At 41.4% G+C, this 17562-nt stretch overlaps 1 protein-coding gene across 12 annotated transcripts in view; it reads right to left on the bottom strand.

The window, feature by feature from the left end:
* Positions 1 to 17562, bottom strand: part of nfixb (nuclear factor I/Xb) — a 178668-nt gene that overhangs the window by 24727 nt on the left and 136379 nt on the right. For 8 of the 12 annotated variants that reach the window (XM_058049552.1, XM_058049554.1, XM_058049557.1 and 5 more), the window contains 6 exons: positions 16850 to 16924; positions 15940 to 16060; positions 15598 to 15633; positions 14994 to 15124; positions 8545 to 8619; positions 1391 to 1519 (listed from right to left, as the gene is read on the bottom strand). In XM_058049552.1, the coding sequence (XP_057905535.1) occupies positions 1391 to 1519; positions 8545 to 8619; positions 14994 to 15124; positions 15598 to 15633; positions 15940 to 16060; positions 16850 to 16924 (567 nt within the window). The remainder of the gene's footprint in view (positions 1 to 1390; positions 1520 to 8544; positions 8620 to 14993; positions 15125 to 15597; positions 15634 to 15939; positions 16061 to 16849; positions 16925 to 17562) is intronic. The other 4 variants (XM_058049556.1, XM_058049564.1, XM_058049553.1 and 1 more) reach the window with 2 other exon arrangements.

The raw sequence follows: 17562 nt of genomic DNA, 5'->3' as shown, positions 1-17562 counted from the left end.
GACAGTCAACTCGTCATCTTTAGATGTTACAATATGATGTTTATGTTAAGTTAAATTAGAGCCAATAATAGGTAATGTACTGTTCACAAAGATTCATGAAGCTGGCATGGGTTCAGGATGGGTTCAGAATCAGGTCCGATGGTGAACTTTGAAGGTTGTATCTCGCCTTTTATACAGATACCGAGTTGTAGCGATAACTTTTGATCTGTTGTTGATTTTTGGCTTTTTCCTGATTACAGGGCCGCCATATTTTCTAATTATGTAGGCTTGATCTTGATCAAGTCATCTATTATGCGACCCTGCAAATTTGCTTCATTGATAAGTGTTGAGACGTATTTCATAACTTACATGATCATTAATTAGTGGAGCGTACCAATACATTTACCCCGGTGCTGGCGAGACGAGGATTATATACTGTAGCTCACACCGATTATGGCTGCTGGCCGTGCTGGGAACACCTCCACTCCTCTTCCCCCCTCCCCTGGTGCAGGTCTTGTGTTCATGTAGAAAAAGTGTGATTATTTGTCCCTGTTTATGTTGAGGTTTTTTTTTTTTTTTTTTTTTTTTACAGTCCCACACTGTACTCCCCCATAGGAGCTTAGTTTGGAATTGTCTTTATTCTTCTCTGTCCTCTTGTTGTTCCCTTTCTTCTTACTCCTGGATCGCTCAGTCATCCTGTCCTGTCTACCCCATGCCATCCGTCATGTCGTCTATGTATGGACAGTGATGAATGATGATTCTGTACTTGAAATATGTTTACTAAGAACGGAACGAAACATTATGATCTATTGTCGTATGTTTTGTAGGTGTTTTGAGACTTAAAATGCCAAAAATTAAAATGTACATGGTAGTTTCGGTATACCTGTAAGCATGATTGCTAGTAATAAAACAAGCTCTTGTTAAAAGTGGCAGATAGAAATGAATAGTACCTTGGTCCCGCTCGAGAAAAAAAGTTAAGACATTGTTTTAGAAGCATGGCTTTCCCCAAAACTGAAATGCAAGACGATTAGGCGACCCTGCACAAGGCAGCTCAAGCACTTGAATGAAAGCAGAAGACACTGGTCTATAGAGGCGAGTCAATGGCGAGCCCCGACCATCCACCAACAGAGAAGCACAGCAAAGCACATGCCCAGAATCCCTAAAGCTGTCACCAGTTTGACCAGCACCCTACAAGGTGAGAAGACGAGGAGGCAGAGCTGAGCACAGAAGAGCTACCTGCCAGACTTGATTAAATTCCCAGCCACTCACATTTCCCCCAAAACGCCACTCCCACTTCTGCTTTTGGAGGGGGGGAGGTGGTACTTAAGTGGTGGGGGTGGGTAGGAGCATAAGGAGGGATTTGAGGGGAAGAGGAAGGGAGCGATTAGGGTTGGGAGCGTGGTAGCCTCACCTGGTCTCACTCCCGCCAGCATTGGCAGTGGGTGGTGGGTGAACGCCATGCGGGGGGACCTCGTCTGGGAGGACAGGGCGCTGAAATCGAATTTCCCCGGCTTCTTAAGAGAACCAGGCGATGACAGTCCTGGTAAAAAAAGGGGATCAACAAAATGGCAGAACAGAGACGAGGTTTTAATGAAACATGGCTGCTTTGCTTACTTTAAATCTAATTTAAAAAAAATCTTCAATTTGATTGCAAGAATCAAATGATTATGACCGACTGAAATCAATGTCTGATCATTTGAAATCATTCATTGATTTAGTTGACTGGCTCAACATACAGATGGGTCCACTACACTCACTATCAAGGCTGTCATGTTTGTGTACAGTTGGCGAGCTGTACCTGAGCTGTCTAATCGGGGCGTGGCATGTAGGGGCAGGGTTTGGTGAGAGGCCATGTTTGGAAGCAGCAGGCGTTCAGAGTAAAAAGGAAGGGACGGGGAGGGCGAGGAGCGTGACTGGGGGCGGGCAGAGTATCAGGAAACAGAGGAGCTGGGAAATGTAGTGGCGATCCAAATAGGATCCCTCCAGTGGTGTGCTTTGACTGACAGGGCATCATGAACAACAGAGCTTAGAAATACCACATCCAAAGCTACTTCTACATCATCATCCAGAGCAAAGACAGCGGGGACACACTTAACTCTCAAGTCCACGACCTCGTATCTGCGGTCTAAGCCGGCACAGCATGATGACAAAGCCACAAAGACACTCCATAACCCGGCGAGAAAGTGCAGTCTTCACAATGCACAACAATCTTTGGTCTAAATCCATCCATGGTCTAAATCGGTGAAGTAAAAGACTTATGATCAATCATAAGCACTTTGTATCAGCTCCGAAAGCGAAAGTAAACAAGCAATGAAACACGACACCACCGTCCAATTGGAAAAAAAAATAATCATAAATCGAAGTATTAGAGGTTGTTTGGTTGGAAGGGGGCTGCACAACGGCCCACTAGCCCAGCCTCTGAATCACGGTTCCCTACACAATACTCCCAATCCTTACAATATCCTGTGACAACAGAATAATCAAAATAAAACTATACACAAATGAAGGAAGCGTAAAAAAAAACGATAACACACATTCTCCTTATATCTCTGGTCAAAGTCACAAGTAAATATGCAATCATTGTTTGGTTTCTGGCTGCACGGTGTTTGAGTGGTTAGCTCACAGGCCTCACAGCTAGGAGACCCGACTTCAATTCCATCCTCGGCCATCTCTGTGTGGAGTTTGCATGTTCTCCTGTGCATGCGTGGGTTTTCTCCGGGTACTCCGGTTTCCTCCCACATTCCAAAAACATGCTAGGTTAATTGGCGACTCCAAATTGTCCATAGGTATGAATGTGAGCGTGAATGGTTGTTTGTCTATATGTGCCCTGTGATTGGCTGGCGACCAGTCCAGGTCGCCTCTTGCCCGAAGACAGCTGGGATAGGCTCCAGCACGCCAATAAGCCAATAGGATAAGCCAATACTGCCAGAAATGTATATGATGAAACTTTTGCTGAAGTCTGACAGTGAATCCTGGCTTCGAAAGGCTGGACTATTGTGAGATTTAAAAAAAAGACAGAGCAATGTCTAATGTGCCTTGAGACAAAAGTGACACTGGAACCAACAACGAAAAAGAGAGGCCGACAAAGTGTATGATGAAGGAATTATGAGGGTGTTAAATTCCGATGCTGAAGACAAGGCAGGAGGGAAGATGAAGACAGCGGCTTTTCTGGTAGGCTACTGTTTAACTAGCCGCATCACACATGAATATACCTTCTGTTATTATGTCTACTATATTGGGTAATGCAAGTGTAAGAGTGACTATAGGTGTGTTTTAACAATGTTCAAAAAATGTATTTAGAAGGTCGTAAACAGATTTTCCATGCAACTACAAAAATATAAGTTTGCTTATCGTGGTCGGGTCTGCAACTGATTAATTGCGATTTATGAGGGATTACTGCATTTGTTGCGTAAATTGTAACTGCCTGAGGCCTTGCCTGGCTCTGAAATGTTTCTTTACATTTAACAAAATTTGTACATGAGCTTTTCATACTACATATTTACATGTTAGCATTAAATATTTTACAGTAAAATCACCGACCTACTCTTAGTGTGATTTTAGGTGGGACTAGGTCAGCTCCTTGGTGAGCATCGGAAGGAGGCCTTACTGAAGGCAGCAAGAAGGCTGCAGATGGATGTAAGGAGTTAATCAGGAGAGTGATGGTGACGGAATGACTAGCACACACCTACAAATACATTCAAGTGCCCCCGCCCCCCTCCCCTTGTCTAAAAATGTCAGCTGAGGAGGAAGGACTGGATGAAACATCCCTCATTTTGGTCAAATGGGAATGCTAATTATAGGCCCAGCTCCCCGGTGGACCAGTGACATGGCCAAAAGTGTGAGAGCTATAGATAAAAGACGCTTGCTTCTGTGATCAAGGCTTCATGTGGTGGACATTGAGGAAATGTATTTTGATATATGGTAATCCAAAAGGTACAATTTAGAATTTCAAGGTTTGAGGGCTCGACCTCTGCAGAGTACCACAACGATAACTACATGTTGAAATAAAGCTCTGGATAGAACAATCCATGAAGACAAGGGGAAACTCCGGTCTTATTTTTGCTCATTTTTTCTGGAAGATTTCCCTTATTTTCAAATGTTGACAGGTATGGCTTTTTCCTGAAGCATAATAATTTAACATATAACATATAAGTACACTCGTAAGGAGTACTATATGTGGATGCTTGGTGAACAATTCGAGTATTCGAAATATGCATTAGATGTAATGATTCAAAAGTGTTTTACCGCATCAGGGTACTCCTTGTTCACTTAACTTAACTCAATACTGCAATGCACCCAACAATGCGAACGATTCACTGACTCACAAGTGCTTAGTTTCACTAAGTCATGAATTGACTCGCAGGTTTGATGTACGACTTCTCGACTGAATCAAGTATCCGATTCACTTCATAAGAAGTGGAGTCAAGTGGTCTGTTTTTGCCTCTTTGTTTTGTCCTTCCTCACTCATTTTCAAACCCATTATGTTTAGGATAAATACATTGGAGGCTCACTAGTTAGCTTGGTACACAGTATTACTACGTTTAAAGTGGCAGCCGTCGCTTGTGTCACTTCAGAAATGCCACAGCTTGTGCACAAATGGTGCGCAATATGATGTAAACAAAACTAGCAGTACTGTCGGAGTGTATGTTTATGTAAAGCAGATGCATGTCAGACTGGCATGAATACATCAATCAAGTGAGGATGGATAGGCTAATGGCGATCTGTTTTTTTTTTTTTTTAACCATTCAAATGCACCCACGCTACATTTGAGACACAAAAAAGAACTTGCTATGGTGAGTTATGTCTCCTATATTAGGTAATACAAGTATATATATAACTATAGGGATGCTATTTCATGTTTACAGGGCTCTAAAAATGTAATGCTAGTTATTTTATTTGGATCAAATACTATTTATGCAGTTAATTCATAACTCTTACAATTATTGAGATTTTACATTTTTTGGTTTCGAGAAGGCTGCACAGTAGAGGGGTGGTTAACCCCCCGGGGACCTCACAGCTAGGAGACCCGAGTTCGATTCCACCCTCAACCCTCTCTGTGTAGAGTTTGCATGTTCTCCCCGTGCATGCGTGGGTTTTCTCCGGGTACTCCGGTTTCCTCCCACATTCCAAAAACATGCTAGGTTAATTGGCGACTCCAAATTGTCCATAGGTATGAATGTGAGTGTGAATGGTTGTTTGTCTATATGTGCCCTGTGATTGGCTGGTGACCAGTCCAGGGTGTACCCCACCTCTCACTCGAAGACAGCTGGGATAGGCTCCAGCACCCCTGCGACCCTCGTGAGGACAAGCGGTAGAAAATGAATGAAACAATAAATGGTTTCGAGAAATGTAACATGAAGTGAGTTGCATGCAGTTTCTAATCAATTCTGATGACTTGTGTGATTATTATTCATGGTATTTACTGCTACAGTGCTTTGTAAAAAAAAATACACACCCTTAGTTCTTCAATATGTTTGCTCTGACTGACTGCAAGTACACAAGGATGCAATATTACAAATTAGGATGAGCATATTTTGATTCCCAAAAACCAGGCCCAGCAATGAGATACTCAAAGTTCACTAATAAATGCCTAATTTCAATACATTTAAAGTATGTCTCTTCAAGATGGATAGAAAATGATTATATTACAAAATTCCATCTGTCAAAGATACAAATTGTAAAAGAGGGATGTTGAAAAAAAAAGCCATGAAAATAATTCAAAGAGCAGAAAAACACAGGAAACATGAGGTCAAATGCCATTACAGGAATTTTCGGGAAAAATCTGCCCTCTCAAGATCTTGGGGCATTTGAACCGTCGTCCTCAATTTGACTATACTATACCTCGGCAAGCATCAAAAGATTAACTGAATAGGCATCGGCTTTAGCTGCCCACATGGCAGCATTTCAGGGATTACGTCACATAAGTGCCCTAATGCCACTCAATTTAATGACGCAATCAAAAGTCAGAACATTTTCATTTCTAAAAACAAAAAAAACAGGGCCATGAACACAGAACATGTCCTGAGAAAGCTGGACGTTTGGTGCTACAATGTAAAATATCAAAAAGTCGACAACATTTTGCTGCATTTCCTGTTTTAAGTTAACCGTTTGCCACACAAACCTTGTGTGCATCATGACACTCCTACTGATAATGTACTTTGCTCATTTGTCTATGCCAGTGATGTGTAGTGACAGGCAGAACAACTCCATGGCCAAGCTACATAATTAACCCGCTGCCATTCATTGCACAGAAGAAGTCATAGATGTTTCTCATGTAAAATGAATGCCATAACTTAATAAAGGTTGGGAAACATACTGATAAACACTTGCACACACACACACACACACGCAAGAAAGGTAAACCCACACTTACATATACTCAAGACGCCTATGAAAACAAACAAACAAAGACACCTTAATAACACACACACATCCCAGTTTAGTGTTCGGAACGCCAACACAATTCCCAACAGTCCACAAATACTGGGGAAATCCCTCATTCAAGCACATTTTCCCACCACTGTGCAGCAGGAGCGAGCAGGCGGAATGAAAGCGAGAGAGCAGAGCAAAGCAGCAAACAGCAGCAGTAATGATGAATCACATGATCACCTGCAAGGCTTTTCATTTAGCGGTACCTCGAGAGCAGGCGGAGGCAGGGGGTCTTCCCCTTCTTCACCCCCCCCCAATCCTCCTGTCCTCCACCCCTCCATCACTCTCAACATAGCAGATGTCTGCTGAAACCCAGTAGCTCCCAACACTGTAGACACACGAAGGCACCATCTGGGCCGGAACACAGCTCCTCTCCATATCGGGCGGTGTGTATGCGTGAATGTATAACGACAAAATCAAGAGTTTGTGTGTTGTTTGTAAATGTGCACATTAGTGAAAGAACGCATCTCGGCCGACAGAAGGAATGTCGTGCGGTGATGGTACACCTGGGTGCCTTTAGTCGTGTTTGTTTGGATCGTGTGCCGCCGTTCTGAGGCGGGCCTGCGGCAGGTGGGACAGCGTTCAACGACTCTGTTTAAACAATCAGCTTAGCGGAGCCCCAGACGCTGTAACTCAACAGTTGCTCTTGCACCACATTCTAACAACACCCCACTGAGCAACATCTCAGACAAGTTTATCTATCAGCACGGCTTTTGCACATGAGACAATATGGTAAAGTTAGAGGCCACCATTATATTCGTTGTAGCAATGCATTGATTAGAGTTCACATTGGATTTGGTACTGGACTTGAGCATGATCACTACTCCCTCTCCTGGACCCCGCTGGTCTGTGCTTACACTGACCAGTGGAGTCGTAGCACGTTTGCTTGTCACATCACTATTCTGTGTTTTTACAGTTTCCCTTTTTTTTCACTACTGTATCTTTGGATGGCAGCGTAATTAATAATAAACCTCTGGAAAAAATGTGTAGTTTTGTTAGTAGACCACTTCCTGGTTCACGGAGGATGACGGATGACACTTTAGGAGGGCTCACAGGGTGAGAATAAATAATAATTCACCATTTATTGCGGTTAAATGGTTCCAGAACCGGCCCAAATAAATCAAGTTCGGATTCCTTATTTATGAATGAAATAATTTTGGCAATACAGCCTAAAATGCGTCTTTACAACCTCCTTTAATATTATTAGAGCCCTCTAGACAAACAATAACACCCCTACAGTCATCTTTATACCCATATTACCCAATATAGTAGATATAATCAGAGAAAATAAGACATAAATAAGACTATGCTAGTGTGTGTTTTAATAAATGTCTTCCAAAAGCGTGGACAGGAAGTGACTTCGGGGTTCAAAATTGAGTTTTAGCTGGAGTAGGGCCACGACGGTACCCCCTGTTGTTATGATTACGATGATGATGACCATTACATACAATAACACCCCTACAGTCATCTTTATACCCATATCACCCAATATAGTAGATATAATCAGAGAAAATAATACATAAATAAGACTATGCTAGTGTGTGTTTTAATAAATGTCTTCCGGATGCGTGGACAGGAAGTGACATCAGGGTTCAAATTTGAGTTTTAGCTGGAGTAGGGCCACGACGGTACTCCCTGTTGTTATGATTATGATGATGACGATCATTATTATTGTGCCGGTTGTGAGATCATTCAAATCTGTAATAAATGTTCTTGACAGTAATCAAGTGTGGTTACTAGTGACACCTAGTGGCCAGTGTAGACTTCAGACTGTGTACTTGAAAATCTCAACAGTGAAAGGTTTTCGTTATGCAACTAGTTCTCATTCAAACAGACAGGTAGTGACGGCGATGGAGATACTGGCCAACCAAAAGGCTTTGGTAAAACCCACAAAGGACAACAGCAGACATCTGGCAAAGACATCACCCCACCCAGCGGCAGCATAGCCAGAGAACAAGACACACGTGTGATGACGAGAGGAAAAGAGGAGAGCTCACAGAAAGAGTACGTATTTGATTTAAAAAAAAAAAAAAAGAAAAGCAAAGGATGCAGGTTGAGGGTGGTGTGAGCCGCAATAGAACATACAGTACAGTATACAGTACATATACAGAGTGTAATGTTTAATGTGGTTCTAACCATGGTAAGGAAACTGCACTCCATCGCTCTCATGCTTAATCTTCCTCTCCTGCACACTGGCCAAATGGTGCTGCACTGAAAGGCCAAACAGGGGAGAAGGGAAGAGTTAACAATGGAAGTGGGGAGTTGAGAAGTGGACAGGGAAGGAAGGAAGTGGAAAGAATGAGAGGGGGGGGAGAAAGAGAGGTGGTGGTTAAATCATTGACAACAGGGGATTCAAGTTATAGAGTTCAGCGAGTGTCTATTAAAGAGTTACATCACTACTGCGGCGCTATTAAATGGCAGCTTGTGAGTAGGAGTGACAGTGGGGGAGCACATGAAAATATAGTCATTTTCAAAAGAACACTCAAAGTACAATACTAACTACAATACATATACAGTATATGCATGAAGTCTATTAAGTCACAGTCATTACAAAGAAAGTACAGCGGATCCCTGCACATTTTCCACGTCATAAGTTGGTAATCATTTATAAATAAGTACTAATACAGGCAAAATGTACAGCATACATATATTACTTTTAAAAAGCCCACAGTTTACAGCAGGGGTCTCAAACACGCGGCCCGCAGGACACTAGTTTGAGGCCCCCGCCTTGTTATGAAAGTTTAATGTTAGTGCGGCCCGCGCAAGTTTGATATGGATGCTGTATGGTATCATGTACCCAGAAAAAATTATTACGTTTGATTAATGTTCATGTTAAAGGTTAAATAACTGTTAATAGTTATCCTCCCTATCCGTGTGGAAGTGGTAAGTTTTTGGCTATTTAAGTTTAAAGGAAATAACTTGAAGGCTACCGTTTAGGTCGCTAGTTCTCTAGTTCGCGAGTTAGCATGTGTCACAAGACCCTGCAGTTGCGCAATATGTTGTAAATAAAAAGAGTATAAATGTGACTATAGTCGTATTTTGTCATGTCTACAGGGCTCTAATAATGCTTTGTTAATTTTAATCTGAAAAAAATAATTTGTCTACCCACCAACAATATGTGGTTTCTTAAGTTTTTATTATTTGCCGTTTTATTATTATTATTATTATATTTATTTATTACTGATTGATTGATTTTCTTTATTCTTGATTTGTTTATTTTTCAAAAATTATGATATTTGAGAACAGTGGAATGTTTTATCAGAGCGTTTATTGTAGAAAATCGGAACTAAAGCACTGAAAAAGTTTGTATATTTTTCTGTTTTTAATAAATGCATTTTTTTTTTTTTTGGAAAACCTGATGCGGCCCAGCCTTGCCCAGACCCTAGCTCCAGTGGCCCCCAGGTAAATTGAGTTTGAGACCCCTGGTTTACAGTATGTCTTTACGCTTCACCGATATTGTTTTATTGTCAGGTGTTGAGATTTCGCACTTTCCTTGAACACACCATAAGTGCTGTGAGAGGCAGATGTGACTCAGATTTGATCTATTCATCTGTGGCGAGTACACAATACATTTTATACTTTAAATGCGTTTCATAAGAGTGTGAAGCATATGGCTTTAACAACGGATTGTTCATTTAGCATTTAGCACAACAATGGCGACTGAAAAGAGAAAGGGCAGCTGAATGTAATCCAATGTTTGCAACAGTAGCATGTTGGCGAGACAGCCAGGAGATCCAGAAGACTAGAGTTCGAATCTGCACTTGAGCATCTGTGTGTAGATTTTCCATTGTTTTCCTTGTGTGGGCAGGTACTCCTGTTTCTTCCCACATTCCAACATGCATGTTAGGTTAACTGGTGACTCTAAATTGATTGCCCCTACGATTTGCTGGTGACCAGTCCAGTGTGAGAACTGGGATTGGATGCGGTATAGAAAATGGATGGATTTGCAACTTTTTATCACTTTTTTTTTTTTGCTAATATTGAACGAAAGGAGACGTCAAGCCAAGAGCAGGGTTTGGAGGGGTTGTGCGTGAAAACTTTTTATGGACTTTATTAATTACTCAGGGATTTTCACCTTTTGCTGGTAGATGTGGAACATAACTCCTGTGAAAAGCGGGGATCTACTATAGATGCATTGCTTACGTCCTTTTGTTAGCATATTAAGGGAATTCACACAAACTCGTTCATAATGTTTCTTATTGCCTCGCATGGTTGTGGGACATGGACACTCATTTAGCACAATGCAGAATGCATGCCAAGCTAGCACTTCGGAGAACAGAGCAGAATAACACTTGAGTTCATGAAGTGGCTGACATTCAGTGTCACATAAACCACTTGGCAATTCTGCATTGTTGTTTTTTGTGGCACTTGTGTTATGCATCGAGTGAGGCTTCTGGACGAGCCGTCATAATTAATGGGCCAAATAAGTGTCACACTTGCCTGCGACTCTAAAAAGATATATCAGTAGATCCACTCCTAATCGCGATTTGGAATATTTGTTTTTGTCGGTTTGATGGCGCTACCTGCACGGGAAAAACGTAGTACTACAGCTACTAATCCAGCAGAGGGCGTTGCCTCACAAGTCACTTCATGAGTCAAGATGTGATCTGTGATGGCATCTTTTGTAAGTTCAATACTGCACAATATACGACCTGTAACATAAACTTCAAATGTGTTTAATAACTATTAGAGGCACACTGTGGGGCGTTCAGGGGCAGGGAGGACTTAATATTATTGCAAGAAAATATCTCTGTCACCCTGTGGCGGGGGGGCATGACAGAAAATAATTGAGAACCAAGAAGATAATCATAAATCAAAGTATTAGAGGTTGTTTGGTTGGAAGGGGGCTGCATAGAGGCCGAGTGGTTAGCGCGCAGGAATAACAGCTAAGAGACCCAAGTTCAATTCCACCCTTGTCTATCTCTGTGGAGTTTGCATGTTCTCCCCGTGCATGCGTGGGTTTTCTCCGGGTACTCCGGTTTCCTCCCACATTCCAAAAACATGCTAGGTTAATTGGCGACTCCAAATTGTCCATAGGTATGAATGTGAGTGTGAATGGTTGTTTGTCTTGCTCCAGCACCCCCGCAACCCTCGTGAGGATAAGCGGTAGAAAATGAATGAATGCATTAAATTCAGCTCCAGCTTTCATAGCAGTTTTTTGCATATTCGATATACAGCAATGGTGTGTTTAAGGGCCGCCGAAGAGTGCAAAATCTCAATGCTTGATAACCAAACATCAGTGAAGCATAAAGTCATAAACATGCATATATGCTGTACATTTTATCTGTATTATTATTTTTTTGACTACAAATCTGTGCATCTGGATCCGCTGTATGTGTAACCTTGCTGCGGCTGCAAGGTGTGGTTGATACAGTAATGATGAGGGGAGCTGGATGATGAAGTGAAAGGAATAACACAGTCTATGTTGAGCCAAAGAGGGTCCACTCCAAGTCAGTCACAGGAACAGTACTAGACTATTTAATACAATTTAGTGGTGGTATTTCAAATAATTGGTGTCCACGGCTTTAATATAATACCATGTTGAAGCACCTTCCATTTGAGTCTTTTCGATAATAAAATCTTTATTTGCTCACAAAAGCGCTCCAAACCTATCAGATCGTAAAGCCAGTCAGTCAGTCACTCTACAGCCTGCTTTAGTCAGCTCACGGATTTTCAAAAGAATTTCGACCTGGGCACTGACTTCAAAGCTTGTGTGGTGATTTAGGTGTGTGCTATAAATACATCTGCGGTGAAAGGTCAAATGGCTCTTCATTCTCAGCTTTTTGCAAATGCATGAAGGTTTTTGGGCCAAAATAGACTAGTGTTGCTTGGAACTGTTAATACTCAAATTCCCTCCAACTTATGTAAAGTACAATATGTAAAGTAAGGCTTTTTTACATAAAAATACACGATTGTCACATGTGCTAAACAACAAATACCTGCCAATATTTGCTGTAAAGTGTGTTCTCGTTTACAACGGATCAGTTCTTGATAATAGAAAGCCTGTTTCCGACTTACTAATACAATTTTGAGAGCCATCTAGCCATGAAATAACACCCCTATAGTCACCATTACACTTGTATTACCTATAAATAAGACTATGTTGCTAGAAATATGTTCCCTTAAGAAGTGGCGGCTGGACAGGAAGTGATGTCGGGAGTTCAGAAATGAGCTACGGCCGCAACAGTAGCCCATGTTTTTATTAGGGATTACTGTACCCACTGTGAGAGAACTCAAACCTGCAAAAAAAGCCTGTTGTTTCGGTGATCTGGTGTGGTGAGTCTGGTGCTTGTGTGTCTCACATTACCAACACCGGTGTAGAATTCAACATATAATAATGTCTTTGAATGCATTTTCTCAATGTGTTTGCTAATAATTGGTGGTATTCAACCACAAAACTGCATGATTTATTACTTAATATATTTTGGTTAAAAAAAGTGAAAGTAAAGCTGCAACATTTGAAGCCGCGAGGGATTATTGGATTAGTTTTCACCCTCTTTAGAAGTAAGAGTAAGCTGTAAACCCTCTCTTTATGATGCCAGTTAAACTGTATTAGGACACCACCGGATTTTAAAGGTTAATATCAATGCAAGTGTTATTTATTGTATATTTCTTCTCCGGTTTTCATCTTAAATAAAACCCAGTCTTGAAGTCCTGCATGCAGTTTCTGCGCCAGGTAAATGTTGCCAAGGGCAGCAAATTAGTAACGACCGGCACTATACACCATGGTATATCAGATGTCTTAAAATGATTTGGATTTAATAACAACATTACTGTAATGCCTTTTACACTCTTTGGGTCTCTTGGGTTTTGCTGTAATTTGCAATCCATGTGAGGAAACTCCAACTAGACCATCTGAACCTCATTTGGGGTTAACCAGAGTCACTTTAATTGTTGGCAGGTGAGGAATGGCTATTTGACAGCAACTTGAGTGTAACTGGCAACCAGAGGTCTTTCAGGGAGGCACGGCAGCTTGAGAAAAATTAAGAAAAATATATTTTTCAAACCTGCTAGCACTTTGAAAACCGAGAATAGCTTGAGAATAGGGATGCGTAATTGCAGTGCTAATTTAATAGCTGCAGGGTTAGGCAAAATGATCCGACACATTTGTAGGTTAAATAAAAGGCAAATAAAGTAAAAGTACATATAATGCCATTTTGCTTTGTTTCTTTATAATGCCATTGTTTTTCATTTCTTTTTCAGTTCCTGCCATGAATTGGACTGGTGAGCTATCATTGTGGAAACGTTTATCAAAACAAACTAATCTGTAACCACAACACATTATGTTTGCACTTCAATCTTGGTAGACATGATCCCGTACCAGCTGGAAACACCATCTTGTTATGGGTTACCAACTTCAGCTACTGGATCTGCATTGAAACCAAAATCAACCGGCCGACCTCGCACCGCCAGAACTGATTTAATTTCTAAAACATAATGAAACAGAATGGCATTATATGTACTTTTTCAAAAATAAAAACACTTTTTTGTTTCTTTACTTTATTTGCCTTTTATTTAACCTACAAATGTGTCACATCATTTTGCCTGACCCTGTACTATCGGCGTTAAATGAATAGCTATTAGTCCAAAATCAATAGCTAGTATTTGGCAAAACACAACAACACTTCGTCATCATCCACCACTAACTCCGTGGTGCATTCACAACAGAATTCTGAACACCGGCATACAACACGAGCGGGTGGCTGGACTAACTTCTATTTGCTCAATATGAAAGATTGACTTGCACACATGGTTGTGACGGTTGTTTAGCATCACCACAATTGTTGTACATTTTTGCTCCGAAGTATGCAGTTAAAGTGAGCATTTTTCATGATCAAATTTGGAGGAAAAATGCAAAATGCTACTTTTTCATGTTTTCCTTTTTCAAGTTTAGTGCCAAACATTCAAATCATTTTCAAACATCGGCAAGGATAAGCATTATTTTGGTTTAGTTACAGCTTATTGTATACCGTTTATTGTTATTAATATAACGTGTCTTTCAAGATGTCTGTTCTTGCTCTCTGATTTTTACAACTACATTTCAACATATAGTCATAGTGGGACTTATCTGGGGAGACAGAGCCTTCTCCATCGCTGCCCCCCACCCTCTGGAACTCTTTGCCCCACTCACTCCGTGCTTGCCCTGACCTCCCCACCTTCAAAAAACAACTCAAAACCCACCTCTTTAAATCTGTTTTTAATGTCTAACTTTTTATATCTGACTGCTGTGCCCTGCCCGCTTGTGCCCCGCCCCGCTTTTACTCATGTTTTAACTGTGTATTAACCAATGAATGTTGTATTTTGGTGTGCCTTCTATTCTGTTTACTTGCTTTATTCAACTTCATTCTTCTGTAAAGTGTCTTTGAGCATTTTGAAAAGTGCTATACAAATAAAATGTATTATTATTATTATTATTATTATCTGAATGTTTTTCCCTTCTTCATTGTGCATTTCTGGCTGGTGCGACTTATAGTCCGGAAATTATGGTAATGTTAACAATTTCAAATGTCGTCTGACTTGAAGTGGACCTCCGAAGCACATCTGCAACGTGTACAGGATGAAGACAGATGTTCAAGGGGGATTACCTGCATCGACATCATTGGGCCAGCCACTGGACTGTGAGCTGCTGCCGGCCGCTGGCGAACGGCCCGAGTAGAAGACATCATCCACTGGGCTCTCCATCTCACTGTCGTCGATGGACTTGCGCTTGTTCGAGCTGACAAGGTGAAAGTAAAGGAGGTCGTTTGACTCTTGAAGGAGCTTAAAGGGATACTTGCTTGGGGACTTTTAAGGATAAATATGCCTGTTATGTTCAAGTCAGTGTATGAATTTCCCTTCAATGTGTTGTTCTTGTACTAGGTTTCAGCCATGGGGGACTAGAAGTCATTTGAGAGCAGATTTTGCTGAACATGCTGTATCTATACAGTACGAGCAACCGCCCACTAGGAACCCAAGCACACACACACTACAGTATGTTATGCGATGCTGGGATACATTCTTCCATGTGTTTGCACATTCTTACACACACACATCTGTGAGCAATAAACCACGAAGGACAGAAAGCATATATAAGCAAAGCGCTTCAAATTTGCGAGTGTGACAGCTTGTTTGTGTGGCTTTTGTGTGAGTGTGATGAAGGGATCTGTGTTACATTAGTATCAAGGGAGATACTGTATGCTGTGTGTGTACCTCCGTGGGAGACTTGCATAAAGCTCCATTTCAGTCCTGCAGCGTAAGATGAGCGGGAGAGGACGACAAGGAAAAAAAAAACCAAACACCCAAACACCAGGCAGAATGACGGATGGATTGGTGGGAAAAATGAAAGGAAATGACAAGGATTAGTCATGAAGAAGGAACAAGGGGAAAGAGAAACCACAGTCATAAGAGGCGAAGCAGAATTCAGAAGTTAAAGAATTTGGAGATGATGAGTATTAGTACAGCGGGAGTCCACTTCTGAGGCTCATTCTGTACATTATCAATAACCACGCCAGTAGAATATAATAACATAAATACTGTCTCTTTCTCCTGTACCTGGTAGAGGGAGTAGAGGTGATGGAGCGCCGTCCCAAGGTCACCTGGTTGATGTTGTAGTACCCGGGGCTGTCCAGGTCAGCGAGGGAGAAGTTTGGGCCAGTCGCTGTAGCTACTGGGGCTGCGGAATGCGAGTACACACACCAAACACATATGTAACTTACATGTACTTTTGCACACAGATGTACAGGACATAGAGTTGTTGACATTTCTTCATTGTTTTTCATTTGAAATGAGCGTTGTGCACACTGATTTCAGCACTGGTGCCAAGCTAACGGACGAGTGCCAGGATTTTGTCTCCTATCAGGGGTGCCGAGGGCACAGGAGAAAGGGTGCATTTGCGGTTCAGAGGGCAGCGGATGCGGCTGGAGGGACCCAGCAGAGGGCGGCAAACCTGCTTTTTTCAGGTTTTCAGTTAATAATGTGAGAAAAATAGAAATAAATGAATTGTGAAATCCAGAAGGCGATTTGTGGATACCAGCATTTTGTTCATGATCTGGTAAAACAAGCATATTGGCTTGAAATAAGCTATGAAAATAAATGTTACAAAAATGAGCAGCCATTTTCATTTTGTAAAAGTAGCTCGTGTTGAGCTCGTATTGAAGCCATAGTGAATATTTTTTTCAGCAGTGTGGCTGGACAACAAAGCAAAGGGATAATTTATATCAGGTCGTGGATGAACATGTGATACGAGTTAGCGAGGTCAGTTGTAAATTGTAACTTATGTCATAAATGTGCATCACTCCTCCCCTTTCCAAATTTGCACCAGTTGCTGCTGCGCTGCGCTCAACCGCTTGCTGTCAGGGCGTTTGAGCAAAGTGAATGCGGTGCAGTGCGCTACACAAATGATAGGAGCAGTGTGTCCTCCTGCAGAGATTGACAGGGTAAATAAATGATGGTTGTGACTCACTCTGTGACACACGGACCAGCTCCGCTACGTTCCACACTCCTGAAGTCACAAAGCAGTCCTGGAAACTCAAGTGGCCTGTTTAAAAAAACACCAGAGAAGAGAGTGAGCGAGGGCTGCAGGGCATATGTGTGGAATTAGATGTGCACGGAGACAAATGCACACGTATCGAGGACACACTCTATCGTGTACGTGAACGCATGCAGAGGCAAAGTGCAAAAAGGGCTGACACGCGGCCGGTGTCATACAGTGCGAACATGTGTTTTCTATAAGATACAGCAGGCCTTTTGGATTCGACATGTTATTCTTTTCACTTTTGACAGTTCACACACACAACCAATTAGGCCAAACGAGAGTACATTCCCCATAAGGACAGCTCGAAAATGCACTGCATGCATTGAGCGAGAGGAGCAGCGAGTTCAATGGCTTGAGCGTATAGATTTGTTATGCATTAACACTAAAGTAATTAAAACTCTACAATTAGAGAGGCACGGTATTGGCTTTCTTACCAATGCTGATGCCATCTTAATTAATTATTAGTGATTAAAATATTTGATCACGATTAATCACATTGTGTCCACAGTTAACTCAGAATTAATCACATTTAATCACATTTAAATAAAAAGTTTTTATCTATAATAAATAGAGGAAATCTTTGTGGATGTGCAAATACAATGATAATAAATAATACATTATAAAAATAATAAAATAAAATA

The sequence above is a fragment of the Doryrhamphus excisus genome, chromosome 15 (genome assembly GCF_030265055.1).
Source record: "Doryrhamphus excisus isolate RoL2022-K1 chromosome 15, RoL_Dexc_1.0, whole genome shotgun sequence".
NCBI classification, from domain to species: domain Eukaryota; kingdom Metazoa; phylum Chordata; class Actinopteri; order Syngnathiformes; family Syngnathidae; genus Doryrhamphus; species Doryrhamphus excisus.
This window is presented reverse-complemented; position numbering and strand designations above follow the sequence as displayed.